General features: G+C 37.4%; 1 protein-coding gene across 2 annotated transcripts in view; it reads left to right on the forward strand.

Moving 5' to 3' along the window:
* Positions 1 to 14,561, forward strand: part of LOC116729372 (protein unc-13 homolog B-like) — a 141,376-nt gene that overhangs the window by 89,152 nt on the left and 37,663 nt on the right. For both annotated transcript variants that reach the window (XM_032577858.1, XM_032577857.1), the window contains 10 exons: positions 619 to 693; positions 1,317 to 1,536; positions 2,027 to 2,254; positions 5,823 to 5,964; positions 6,408 to 6,577; positions 6,815 to 6,930; positions 7,623 to 7,786; positions 8,867 to 9,017; positions 13,456 to 13,524; positions 14,276 to 14,365. In XM_032577858.1, the coding sequence (XP_032433749.1) occupies positions 619 to 693; positions 1,317 to 1,536; positions 2,027 to 2,254; positions 5,823 to 5,964; positions 6,408 to 6,577; positions 6,815 to 6,930; positions 7,623 to 7,786; positions 8,867 to 9,017; positions 13,456 to 13,524; positions 14,276 to 14,365 (1,425 nt within the window). The remainder of the gene's footprint in view (positions 1 to 618; positions 694 to 1,316; positions 1,537 to 2,026; positions 2,255 to 5,822; positions 5,965 to 6,407; positions 6,578 to 6,814; positions 6,931 to 7,622; positions 7,787 to 8,866; positions 9,018 to 13,455; positions 13,525 to 14,275; positions 14,366 to 14,561) is intronic.

Raw genomic sequence — 14,561 nt, forward strand, 5'->3', positions numbered from 1 at the left:
TTTTTTCTGTTTCAGAATATGTTACAGCTGTAAAATACAGTTATTTCCATGCTGTTTACACATCTGTTAAAACAAGAAAATGACACATTTAACCTCAACTTAAGTCTCTGCCACCTATTGATTCTGGTTCATTATCGAATAATATGTTTATTCCAGTAGAAGAAATTCATTACGAACCCATGAGGCAGTTTGTTTTAATGGTTTCTGACAGCTTGTGCTGTTGGGTTTAAAATGTCTGAGGCGTTTCACAGGTGTGACGCAGCATCAAAGAGTCGTTGCAGCATCAAAAACTGCTTTTGAGCTTTCATTCATGTTGCTCAAAGATTTATAAAGAAAAGCTCCCAAGATCCTCTCCAAACCGACTGCACATCAAAAGGTTAACGAATATTAACCTCAGTAATACGATTCCTGTAATATATATATTTTTTCCACCTATTAAAGTTAAAGTTTGCAAGCTCATTTGGATTCTTTACTTAATTAGTCCTATTTTTAAATTGTGGGGGAAACCTTGAGAACTGTGTCAAACAGTTTAGGGAAGAAAATGCAGGGTGTCCACACATCCCTAGAAAATCTTACATTCATTTATTTAAAATTAAGGTCTTAATATTTTGTTTCCAGTCCATGATTCATTCCAGGAAGGCCAGACTGAACTACGCTCTGGCCACTCGGACCTCCCTAAAAGATGAAGAGCTCGTGAGTAGTTTATCTTATTTACCTCATCTAAACACTTTGTGATTAGTTTCTACTCAGTTTTTCATTTCGACTGTGTGTCCAGGAGGCTCCACTTCTGTTTATCATTTGTTGGAAATGATTGTGACAATTCAGTTTTGCTGAGTCAGCGTTAAAGATCCGAAGTGTGCCTCCATAATCTTATGGTTTGCTTTGTGCTGACAACGCTGCAATTTGTCAATTTATAATGATGATTACATTTTACATTGGAAGAAACATTAATAATTCAGGTGCACAAAGTAGGTTACTCTACGGCATGTAGGAGAAAACAATCTAGTGGAGAAGAGCTGCAAGGTTCTAAAGGTGAAACTGGGAATACTGGGAATAAAAATGAGATAAAAGAACATCTTTTTATGCCTCTCGTCCTTGTTTGTGGTAAATATAGACTTATTCTTACTTTCATAACCTGAGTTTTAAATCTTCATTTTCTGTAAATAATTAATCCTGTTCATGGTGAGCAAAAATAAGGAATCGACTGAAAAGAACAAAATATGGGACAAAAAAACCCAGAGTTTAACTCTCTTAGTTTAAAGTAAGAGTTGTTGTTTCTGATCAAACTTTTCATCACTTTTTTCTTTCCTCAACAGAAAAACCACGTCTACAAGAAAACTCTGCAGGCTCTGATCTACCCCATCTCCTGCACCACGCCACACAATTTCGAGGTGTGGACCGCCACCACGCCTACCTACTGCTACGAGTGTGAAGGTCTGCTGTGGGGCATCGCTCGGCAGGGTATGCGCTGCGCAGAGTGTGGGGTCAAAGTTCATGAGAAATGCCAGGAGCTGCTGAACGCTGACTGCCTTCAAAGTAAGTTTAGCTACTAAAAGATATGGAAATGTTTCAGGGTGTCATTAAGTCATTAATTTTGAATAAAACTAAATATTTTAAGTCACATCCTGCTATTAAATACTTGCCACACATTTTAATAGTGTGGGAAAACATTGCTTTTTTATGTACTGCAACAATTCCTGCAACAATTACCCAATAATTAATGTCATGCGAAATTATGCCAACGCTTTGTCTGCGCTGATGAAGATTCACTAATGCTTACTATTTGTCTTTCCAGTTTTTTTGTGGAACATTTAAACTTGGTTTGTAGATGGTCAGTTTTTTGTTAATTATGAAAAAAATAAGTAAAATCTCAATTTAATTTGACAAGTAACATACCCTGTGCTGACAAAGCAGAACACTGTGAGTTCCACACACTTTAAAGCAACTTACTAGAAAATGTAGCTCATAGTAACAGTAATAGTACAGTGTGAGGATATGTTGCTGTAACTGCTTTCTGTGTCTTTAGGAGCAGCGGAGAAAAGTTCGAAGACGGGGGCAGAAGATCGGACGCAGCACATCATCATGGCTATGAAGGACCGCATGAAGATCCGCGAGAGAAACAAGCCTGAGATCTTTGAGGAGATCCGGAAAGTGTTTGTCATTTCTAAGATGATTCATACTCAACACATGAAGAGCATCAAGCAGAGTGTGCTGGACGGCACCTCCAAATGGTCTGCCAAGATCACCATCACAGGTACGCCCTTAAACGCCTGAGAAAAAGCTGAGTCGTGATTTATTTATTTAGCAAATCTGAAGAAACTTCAGAGCATTATACGACACTCTCTTTGTTTTGCCATGTTTCCACATTTTTGGTTTTGATTTTTACTGTGGCGTTAAAAAAACGCTGCAAGAAATACCTGGACACATTGTGGCTCATGAGGAATAGTATGAAGGACGTACATTTCATAGGTAGTGTATATCTTTATTTAGGTTTTTTAAAACAGGGATGCAAATTAGGAAGAATGCCGATAATTTTTCAGCACTTATGTCTAATGTTTACAGAGAGTGATCAGATTTCATTGGGTGGAAAAACAGGGACAGAAACATTTGCTTCATTGTACCTATTCCTTCATCACCATAGCAACTGGTGACTCAGCAGATTCTTCTTTCTTATATCCCTTTACGACCGTAGTGCGTCTTCCTGCAACAGCAAAAGGATATTTAAGAAAGTCTTTTTTGTAGAAACTTTTGTTTAAAATGGTGTTGAAAGGAGCTTTTCTTTTGATCAGAGATCATTTTTAGCAAAGTAAAGAAAATATTTTACTAAGTGGGGAAAGAAAAATGGCTGTTTTTGTTTTTGTCATCGTCGTCTCTGGCAGTACAGATCCTCACAGGGCGTGTGGCATCAGGATGATGTCTTTCTGAACCTCTGGGTGTGGATAACACTCATATCTCTGTGTGAAGTCAGCCAAAAGATTGAACACGAGGCTTTTTCTTTTGTTCCCAAAGTGGGCTTTTGCTTTCTTTACTGAGACTCTTTGTCCGGTTTGTTCAGACCGGGAAGATGTGAACTTTATTGTGCGGTTCGTCCGTAATGCTACACTTACACTGTAACCATCAACTACTAAATCTTCTTCAGAGGTTTTTGTGTCGTTTCCTCCAGTGGTTCTTGGTGCAGCGCCCCCACAGGCGAGGAGAAGAACAGTTTTTTCAAAGAGCTTGGTTTGTTTGACACAGTGCCACAAATGTTGCCATTTTGGTCCCCACTCAAACCGAGTCTCCAACTTGAAGCTGTTCCTCAACATTCTGAAATTATGAAAGAGGTTTGCGTCACATTATGTCTCCTTCTGACTCCACACCCAAACAGACTCCTCTACAGAAATTGCGCCACTAAAAGTCGTTGGTATTAGTTGTGCTTTCTTTTTATTAGCTTCCTTTATCTCGTTATGATCTTGTGATGATCCTGTCAGCTCCCATTACTCAACAACTTTAAAATCGACCCATAGACGGTGGCGTCCATTACTGCTTCCATAAACAGTGGCTGCTGTTTCTGCTGTGGCATGTCTGTGATTAAGTCATGGATCTTTTTAACTGGTGTTTCTGCTGTGCAGTATGACTGAACTCCAAACAGGACTCCAGTGAAAGTTGTGCGCTTTACAGGGAGTCAATACCTCAAATAAAAGCCACACTGCATGTAGATTTCTCCAGTTTTTAATAAAATGAGACCTGGAGATGTTGGTTTTATTAATTTAGTGCAGTTTGCCACAGCAAAGGGAAAAATAACACAGAAAAACTGTTGAAGAACAACTCAAAACCACTAGTAGTCTTTTTTCTTGCCCTCTGTGTCGGCTACGCCACACGCGGACTCGTTGCATCTGCTTCTGACTCCACACCCAAACAGACAACAGCATTATATGTATCGGGATTCAACACCAAAAACATTTCCTACACAAAGAACAGAACATTTAGTTTGTTACAGTTTTATGTTTTCAGGTCTGATGTTTATTTTCTGATTGTTAATAAGTGATTGTGGTGGTAGCAATGCTATTAGCTCCCAATGCTATTAGCTAAGCTAACACTGCAGTAGATTAGCTATTTTTCTGTTTAAGTTACCTACCTTAAACACCCACTCTACTGGTGTGTTGATCGCCTGTGTTGTTGTAAACTGAACCGAAACAAACCAAATTCTGCAGCAGCTCTACATGCTGAGGTTGTCAAAGTCAAGCTAGCATAACTGACCTGCTTCTCTCTTCCTTGCTTTTTTTAAAATTAAAACATTAGCCTGACCTTGTTATTTAGTTATTGTAGTGTTGACGAATAGTAGCGAAGAACTACGTCCCTTTTTCTTTTATCATTCGCACATTTAAGATTTAGCGTGATATATTGTCAACTTGATAGCTGAGACCAATGCTAGTCATCGTTAGCGAGCAGCTTTTTGGCCTCCAGCAGGGAGATGGGGGCTGGACTTTGCACGTGCGACGTCATACTTCAACGTATCTATACGTTAGAGGTGCAGAAAATGCCTCATGCCACATTCTGGAAAATATATTTAGAAATTCAGAGAAATGAAAACCGTTTCAGTGACTCTGAGGTTGTTATCATAAACTCCTGTGGCTGTGTGAATGTTACTCCATGTCAGGTTTCTGCAGATACGAACATCAGGGAATGTTTACCTCCAGTTCACCCAGCATCAAGGCGACTGCTGTTACCAAAGCGACCAGACACATCCCAGCGTGTCGTAGCAGCAGTGTTGCCATGGCAGCCATCACAGGTTGTCTCTCCAATCAACATTGATGAGCCCAAAGATGCAGAGATAACCTTAAAGCTGGTCCTGAAATTAATTCATGGTCATAGGCTTTCTTTTTTTCTTTTTCCTGCTCATCAAGGCATGAAGGCAGACTTTACCATCTGCAATTAAAAAATGCATTTAAAGGATAAAAAAAGACATTTTTTTGAACATGTCCTCTTTAAATAATTCAATCAGATCTAAAATGATGTTGCAAAGTGTTTAAAGTTGATGGTTAACTGACAGGATATGCTTTTTGATCTCCACAAATTAATTTGGGACTTTCTCCCACAATTGATGTAAAATTCCCTTTGATGTGATGTTATCAGTCACCGTCAGTCAGTCAAAGAATCGAGAAAAGATCACATAGAAATCAAGAATATTTAGAGTCACAAGTTCAAGTCTGATGGACGATTTATGAATTTCAGTTTCCAAAAACCAGTAAAACTATTTTCACAGTGTGGCATGAAAATATGTAACTTTTATCATAACTAAAATAAACTTTTTAATAATATTCTAACTTATCAAACATGGCTGCACCGCATTTTGCTTTTCTGATTTCAAATTCTAAACAGTCTTGAAAACAAAATTTTATTTTAATTGTGTGGCTCTGTCACATAAAATATTAAACTTTTAAAAGTTTAAGCAGCATCAAAACATTTTTTTGCTCACACAGAAGGAATATTTCTAATCTTTGGAGATTTTCATGCCTTAAAATGTCTTAAAATAAAATCTAATTTCCAGTGTTTTCACTCCACATTCACTGCTTTCTACCTCGTATTAAGGCTCCGTGTTTCTGTGAAGGTTTTCTTGCTGCCTTGTTGCACTGGATAACTTTAGTTAATCGCTTTTCCTCCGCATCTGCCTGTGAGTCATAAAAACTGTGTTACGAGTCTTTGCATAACAGTGTGGGTGATATCTTCTGTTTTGGTGAGTGTGTGAGCATTTGTGTGTGTGAATGAGAAAAAGAAAGAGTAGGTGTTTGTTTTTCTTATGCAATTTCCACAGCCATGGTGTGTTTTCGTTATTCCCTCAGTGGTTAGCGCCCAGGGTCTGCAGGCCAAGGACCGGACCGGCTCCAGCGACCCGTACGTCACCATCCAGGTGGGGAAAACCAAGAAGAGAACAAAGACCATCTACGGAAACCTGAACCCCATCTGGGAGGAAAAGTTCAGCTTGTGAGTGCAGATTTTTGGATTTCATGAAAAACATTCCTGCTTGTTATGACCTTGTTTTAAAATCGCTCACACTGCAAACCCACGTTGGTGATATGATTTGGTTCAAACCTCTCATATCTGAGGAAATCAGTAACGATTATCCTGATTTACCTTCATCTGATTGACACCTTTCATCTTTAGAGACACAAAAAATCACTTTTACATTTCCGTATGTTTCACTGAAGTAATCTTCAAATGTATGTATTCAAAAGTTTAGACGGCCCTAATTAAATGTCATATGAAGTTAAAATCTCAAGCAATTTAAATGAGATTGTTTGGGTCATGCACCTTCACTTTTTGCTCCACAAGTCAACTTGAGATCAACACATTTGTTCTTAGCTGCAGAACAATTCTAGAAACATTTCCTCTTCATTTTTATTGTAATTCATCTTCTGCTTTTGCAGCGAGTGTCATAATTCATCGGACCGGATCAAACTCCGAGTGTGGGACGAGGACGACGACATCAAGTCGCGAGTGAAGCAGCGACTGAAGAGAGAGTCGGACGACTTCCTGGGTCAGACCATCATCGAGGTCCGAACCCTGAGTGGAGAAATGGACGTCTGGTACAACCTGGGTACGTATTACTACAAAACAATATATAAACACAGCTCATTAGGTCGCATTCCTTCCTCAGCGTGTCATAAAGAAACGTACTAATTACCCATTAATTTACATCAGGTGAAGAAAAGCAAAACATGAAGCTGCACCAGTTCTACTCATTCATGAAGGAAAAAGTCAAGCTCAGCTCATGCTGAGTGAAGCAGGGCTTTGGTTTCACTGTAAAACTGTGACTGTTTGTCTTCTCTGTCAGAGAAGAGAACTGACAAGTCGGCGGTGTCCGGCGCCATCCGCCTTCAGATCAGCGTGGAGATCGAGGGAGAGGAGAAGGTGGCGCCGTACCATGTGCAGTACACCTGCCTTCATGAGGTACGAACTGAAGAATCAGGGTTACTGACTCAGAATCTGAAATAGCTTCGTTCAAATTCAAATACTTTTTAAATCACATTTTGCACATTTTTGTACTTCTGTTCGTGTCTCTGCTGGTTCAGCCCACGTATGCCTGTCGCAATCAATCAATCAATCAATCAATCAATCAATCAATCAGTCGCATCATAAATTAAAGCTAGCATAATTTCCATTTGCATGATTTATTGATTTTCTCCTTTCTGCCAAAAACTGGATGATAAAGATCTTCAGTCTGGTTCTTTGGTCTGAACTGGTCAATTTAAACAAAATTGACCTTCAAAATTCATTTTATTTGTTGTTTCTGTTGTTTTGTCTATTTATTTTTAGATATTTAAAATTTCTTCCAGTTTCAGTGTTAAATGTTGAATTTAAAGTTTATAGATCTATTAGAATGTGTTGGTTGTCCAGGAGGTTCCACTTCTGCTTTTCAAAGATAAGCTGTTGCATAATTGCCCATCTGTTTGCAGAAATTTTCACTTGTGAGTGTAAACGTTGCGTTGGGAAGCAGCAGAGTGGTTGTAAAATATGTTGTTGTAGTTAATTTACATGTAAATAAACGTAATTGAGTTTTACTTGAGCTAAAATTGAAATGCCACTTTATATCACCAATTTAGCTTCTAATTCTTTGAGTTCTGTTTTCTTTCTGCGATCAGAACATGTTTCACTACTCGACGGACATCGAGGGAGGCGGAATGGTGAAGATGCCGTCCGCTCAGGGCGACGACGCGTGGAAGGTCTACTTTGACGAAGTTCAGCAGGAAATCGTGGACGAGTTCTCGATGCGCTACGGCGTGGAGTCCATCTACCAGGCCATGACGTAAGCTAGCTGCTCGATGCAGTTCACCAATTAGTCCTGGATTTTAGTCGAATTAAATCAGGAAATGCTTCATATTACTGTTTGTGATCAGCTCTCTGTGTGTGTGTGTGTGTGTGTGTGTGTGTGTGCGTGTGTGAGGTTTTCATGAACTATAAACAGAATGCAAATCAGTTTATCTCATGTAATGAGAATGTATGACCTGCCGCGTCTGATTTTTCCCCCTCTGTGTGATCAGATGGAGAGAAAGACTCGCCGCGCTCACAGAACCACATACAAGCAAACGATATAATTTCATCAATAATCCCAGAATTCGATGAATTAGAGCTGAACCAGACTTCACCCCTGTGAAAAAAAATCTGTGGAGAAAACAAAGATGCTAATGCTAAATTAAAACTGGGATTGAAACACAAAGGTTTTACTAAAAAAAGAATGAAGTTGTAATTAACTCCAACACAAAAAATAAGAAATTAATTATCCATGGTTTGTCTCATTAAGTGTGGATATTACCTCATTAAAATAGCTTTTTTTTTTTCTTGTGACTTTTAGAAGTTTTTTTTATTGAAATTAATATTTTTCCCTCTAGGACTATAACTATTTTCTCAGAAATAAACAAAAGTTATATTAGTATGGCCTTAACAAGCCTAAGTTGGCAGTAGGACTGGGCGATGAATCAATTTGATTGATTAAGCGAATACTTTGTTGTTCAACTCGCACAGGGAATGATTGAAATAAAAACACTTTTTAAAAATGTTTTTTTGTCATTTTTAATTAAATAAAAAAGGGATAAATAAAAACTGGAAATTGGATCTGACAGGTAAAAAAAAATCTTAATTTAATTTTTACACCTCCAGAGGTTTCTGCTTTGCTTTGCTTAGAAAAGTATGGAATCACCATGGCAACCAAAGAACGCCTGGCTCTTGCATGACTCAGCAGGTTTTTATTCCCTGATTCTGGATCCCCAATCAGACTAACCAAAATAAAGCCTTGCTTTCTCCTTGGTTGAAGTCACCCTTTGGAAAAATAAGGTTGTTTATTTCTTTGCCACTCAGAAACGTTGACAGTTTTCCTGCATCCCTCCAGGCATTTCTCCTGCCTGTCGTCTAAGTATATGCTGTCAGGAGTGCCGGCAGTGATGAGCACCCTGCTGGCCAACATCAATGCCTTCTACGCCCACCCCACTGCCTCCACAAACGTCTCCGCTCCCGCCAGATTCGCTGCCTCCAACTTTGGGGTGAGTGACCGCCGCAGTCACGGGGAAGCAAACGCAACATTTCTGGTGTTTTCCTCACGGGACGCCGAGTCGAGCAGTCAGTACGTTTGGAAAAGTGTCAAAATATTGCTAAATATTTGGGAATTATCCACTACTCCACTACTATTAGTGGAAAATTCCCAAATATTTTATTAGTAAATACAAGTCAGCCTTTAGGGTATGGAGGACCAGAAGTGACACAAATAAATACAAAAGCAGAAATTTTAATATTTTGTTTTTTCTTTTCCTTACACAGGCATTTTTGTTAAGAAATAGATTGTATTTCTTTTTTGCAATTTCTTTAGACAGATGTTTTTGTTAAATGTATATTTTCTTTTGGCTTTTCTTTACAGGTGTGTTTTTGTCAAGAAATGTATATACTTTGTTTTGTGTTTTCCTTTTCCAAGCCTTTGTTGAAAAACAAAATACATACATTTCTTGACGAAAACATGTAAGAGAAAAGAAAAACAAAATCTATGAATTACTGCTTTTATTTTTAATTATGTCAAACTTGTTCAGGGACAACAGGGACATAAGACATATTTTGTTTTCTAGTTTTGGGTCCCCAACCCTTTCTGATGACGCCCTGGGCAACTGCCCATGTCGTCCATATCAAAAAACAGCAAAACACGTTTTCATAAAATGTTTTATTGTCTCAAACCAAACATGTCTGAAGATTCTGTTTTTTATATAGTTAATTAGGTTTAAAGGAAGCCATTTTGTTTTATGTTTCAGATGTTAACATGCGGTTAGCAACAAAACACAAGAAACTTGGAAAAGATGTCAACTTTTGTTGCTTTCTGCTGTCGTGGAAAACCTTTATGACATAAATATATTCGGGAATGGGCCAATCAGAACCCAGACTAGAACATAATCTGATGCTAGATTGGGAATTAAGAAAGCAAATACAATGTGTGATTTAAAATGATCTGAAAGTGATTTAAAATTTGCTCAGTTAAACAATAATACTTTGATGAAATAGTTTCAGATGAAACTCAGTTGAATTGTTCAGGATTTACAAAAACATGTTTTCAAGCCTGTAATTTTCTCAGAATAATAGATCCCATATTTCTCGTCCATATATTTTTTTATTTTTGACCGCAGATAAAATACCAGAGACAGCAGGGAGGCCGTTTTATATTCTGTCTCGGTTTCGTCTCATTTAATGGTTACATTCAGATTTCCTGATGGAGTTGCAGTTTCTCTTCTCTGTCGCTCCTTATAAAAAAATAACATTTATCCCCCTGGATTCTCTTTCTCTGATATTTCTGTTTCTCAAAAACAAAACGAGGTTTGCATAATTCAGACTCCATATTCTCTGTTATTAATGAAAGTTTCCTAAAGCCGTGTAAGGAAATTAGTGCTTTAAAAATATTTCAGTTGAAGAGAAACCTTTAAAGTTTTGGGGGCTCATATAATATACGTATTATACCACATTGGAAAGCTAAGACACTTGAGAATTGTATTATGTATGTCAATTAAGGATAAATCACAATTATAGACATAGTAAATGCTTTTAAACCACTCAGGTATGCAAAATAAAGTCCAACTCTCTGTTTGACGCCTAGTCCAAAACAAGCTTTGCTTCCAAAATCTGAACAGATTCATACAGTTTAGTTAAGGTAAGATTTTACAGGGGCGGTATTATATTTTTTCCCAGCAATAGATAGAGCCATTTTATGGCACAATTAAGTAACTACATTATCTTCAGTTGATATAAATATGACTTAAAGGAAATTTGACTCCACATTTCAGTGCCTTGAAGTTGGGCCTCTGTCTCTTTAAGAAGCTCCTGCTCTTTCTGAAGCTCCGCCTTCAGGAAGTCATCCCTACATGGCTCCCGTATTAACCGTTTATCAAGGTTTTTATCAGCGTTTTTATCAGCGTTTCACTGAAAAGTAGCTCTTATGATGAGCTCAGTAGATGCACAGTGTCACCAGGTGTTTGCTAATTGCTGCTGGCTAGTCTGAAGGAGCTGAGTGGGGGAGGAGCTTCATCGTCTAAAGCGGGGCTGGGTCCACCTAGGGGTTTTGCACCGTTGAATGGTTCCCATGGAGATTAGAGGATTTCTCAAACATGCATGAAAGAATCAAAGCACTCCAGTTATATTTTTGATAAAACATGATGTAAAGCTCAAAAAAAGTTGATTTTATACGATACCGCCTCTTTAAGAGGAACGACACATGGTTGAGTAGAATACAACTTTATTTCTTTGCAGTTGTGTTGGTGGGTGCTTGTGGATTTTCCTCCACTTGTTCCTCTTCTATTTTTTATTATTTTTTGTCACGACTGTCGTGACTCACAAAGCCGTTCTACACGCGCTGCGCTTCTCCATCTTTCTGTTTGTGTTGCTTCTGCCTCCATGGGACGCTCCAGAAGCATAACAAAAACCAAAACTCTGAGGATTATTGCCTTTTTTTGTAAAAATACAAATATTTATTTATTTTTTTTTATGCTCAGAAACTTTCTTAGTATGCCTGCAAACCTTAGTTTTCACTTTTATAATGGCATAAAGGGAGGCGTCAAACGTAATTTTAAACGGTTGCATAATAAAAATGCTGCATTTTGGGAATCTTTTTCATGTCTTGTAACCAATCAGATCATAAGCAGTGAGAGTGGAAGCCCGGCTTACCAGTAATCTGAGATAAAACCCAGTCTGGTTCCTCACTTTGTTGTCCAAGTCGTGACTCCCTCCGCGGCAGATAACTCTCCCTCCAAGCAGCAGGTTCTTTCTTCCCCATGCCATGCAGAGACATTTGTGCAGCCAATGCAATGTGGAGGAAAGCGGATAAAAATAAGCATTGGGGATACCGCTGCTGGCCATAATTCAGACGAGAGAGCCGAGTTAGAGGATCCAGCAACTCCTTTATGCCTGCTTTTTAAGAACATATACTGAGATCAACCTGCTTTCAAATGGCAAAAACATAATCAGAACATTTTGGGATATTATCTTCAAGTAAATAAACTTGAAGATGAGTAAATAAACTTTAATGTTTGTGATCCTAAAAACTGTGAGTTTGTGTCTTTGCCACAGAAATAGAGCAGTCCTCATTGCTCTATTTTGTAAGTGAGATGCAGTAGTACAAGTGAATTGAACAGAATAAACATTGATTTATGTGTCATATGTAGGGTTTGAAAGGACCCAAAAGCAAAAACAGGACACGATCAAAATTTTTAACCAAGTTAATTGCAGGGTTGTCATCGCATTTTAATCTGAAACTATACGTTAACATTTTCAATTCAAAAACCCTTTTTGTTGCTAAATTATTCAATGAATAAACATTATATTTATTCAACAACAACAAAAATATGATTAATAATAAAAAAAAAATTTAATGAGTTCACCAGGTGTTTGCTAATTGGTGGTGGCTAGTCTGAAGTAGCTGAATGGGGGAGGAGCTGTGCCTCGTAGGCGGAGCTAGCTCCACCAAGGCATTTGCACAGCTGAATGGTTGCCATGGAGATTAAACTATGTAATTAATTAATCAAAGATAACATGTTAAAGTTCAGGCTTTAATAAACACAAAATGAACTTAAGTGATCTACAAAACAAAAGAAGAAAGGCCTGATAATAATCTAACAAAAATAAATTCAAAAGTGAAAAGAACTGAAATCAAGAATAAACTAAAAAGCTAAAAAGAATGAACCAGTACGGCAACACATTTGTGACAATAATGAACAAGGAGAAATGAGCTGTGTATGGTAAGATCTATAGAACATAAATAATCTTTTGGGTTAGATTTCCCCAAAATGGTAACACTTTTTTCTATTTTTTATTTTTGCTAACATAATTTGTGACTTGCAGGAATATTTTCATATACTCGTTAAATTTGTACGTTATTAAAAGTAATCAGCATTTTTGTACCCCAGCAGTATTGTACCTTTATAAGTTAATGTATATTTTTCATTAAGCGTTATTTACATCTGGAATAATGAGAATGTCTACAGACTATTAGTGATACTAAGATAATATCATAAATTAATATGTGCATCATTAATACCGTGTGTAACCGATGCTTTAGCTTTATTGGCTTCCTTCTAATTGAGTTTCTAACAGCTTCTTACTATGTTTTCTCGTGGAAATAAGTTGATTGCTTATAATTAATCTTTTGCCTGGTGTTTGATTAAACATTAACTTTGCAAATTATCAGTAGCAGCTGTTCAGTGTTGCATGTTTAAGATTCTTTCAGTAAAAATAACAGACTAAAGGAAGTTACCCATCTGTAGAGAAAAGAGTTATTTGTAATATCTACATAATCTGAATATTACATGTGAATTGCATTTTGCAGATTTTCTTTCATGATATTTTCTGTTTTTGCATTTCTGCAATGTTTCTCATGCATGGATTTTCCTTGCAGACTAAACAACTCTAAGAATCCGTGAAACATTTCTGTGATTTCTCTTGGTTTTCCTCCAACAGAGGGATCGTTTTGTGAAGCTTCTGGATCAGCTGCACAACTCTTTGAGAATCGACCTCTCCATGTACAGAGTGAGTGGAAGCTTTTGGCATCATCAGCAGATGAAAATAAGTGGTTTTAATGCAAGAAAGGAAAATAGTTTCTGGGAAAATAATGCATAAGTTTGAAATTATCTATATAAAATTGGAAACTACAAATTTTTCTCTCCTGTTTCCACTAGTTTCTCATTGTCTTCCAAAACATTTGCTTACTTGCATTCAGATAATTTAATTGGGCGTATCATTCTTTTAAATCCTTAATTTTCACATTTAAATCATTCTCTTGTGGTCTATATAAAGTGGGACTTCACACCTCACCCCCTCCAGGTTGCAGAGCGTTCCACTTCATCATATTCAGCCATAATAAAGTTTATCATTTTAGGGTTATTTGCTTTGTTGTGTCCATTGTTTCTAAGTCTTTTGGATTTTCAGAACATGTTAGCTGGAAGTCCAAAACTTTATTTAGTTCTTCTACAGGAAATGCTGTAACATTTTTGATCAAGAAACGTAATAGGGAATAGAGAAAACTGAATGGATTGAAAAATATGACCCAAATCAAAACAAAGATGTCTGCAGAGCACCAAGACAGAAAAAACTTCTTCTGCACTCTGGGAGGCTGCAAATACACAACAAAATGCATTTAATGACTATTTAATTGCTATTTAAAACTATATAAGCCGACTTTTAATAAATCTTATCCACTACCAGCTATAAAAAGCTTAAAGATGTTTTTTTAATGTTAAATAAAATGTGATATCCTGAGATGTTGTGTGTTTGTTTGCAGAATAACTTCCCAGCCAGCAACAAGGCTCGACTCAGCGACCTGAAATCGACAGTAGATCTTCTCACCAGCATCACCTTCTTCAGGATGAAGGTGACAGAAAAACATCTAACGTATGAAGCTTCATGCTGTGAATGAATTAAACACAGCTGGACTCTGTTGACTAGCACAAAAGAACATGACGCACTTGAATTTTGTAGCCTAATAGAGTGAAGTTAAGCAAACAAATATGCTTACAGCATACATTAGTTATTGTGACAGGCCTGGGCATCCATGTTGCTTTTCATGA

The sequence above is a fragment of the Xiphophorus hellerii genome, chromosome 12 (genome assembly GCF_003331165.1).
Source record: "Xiphophorus hellerii strain 12219 chromosome 12, Xiphophorus_hellerii-4.1, whole genome shotgun sequence".
In the NCBI taxonomy this organism is placed as follows: Eukaryota; Metazoa; Chordata; class Actinopteri; order Cyprinodontiformes; family Poeciliidae; genus Xiphophorus; species Xiphophorus hellerii.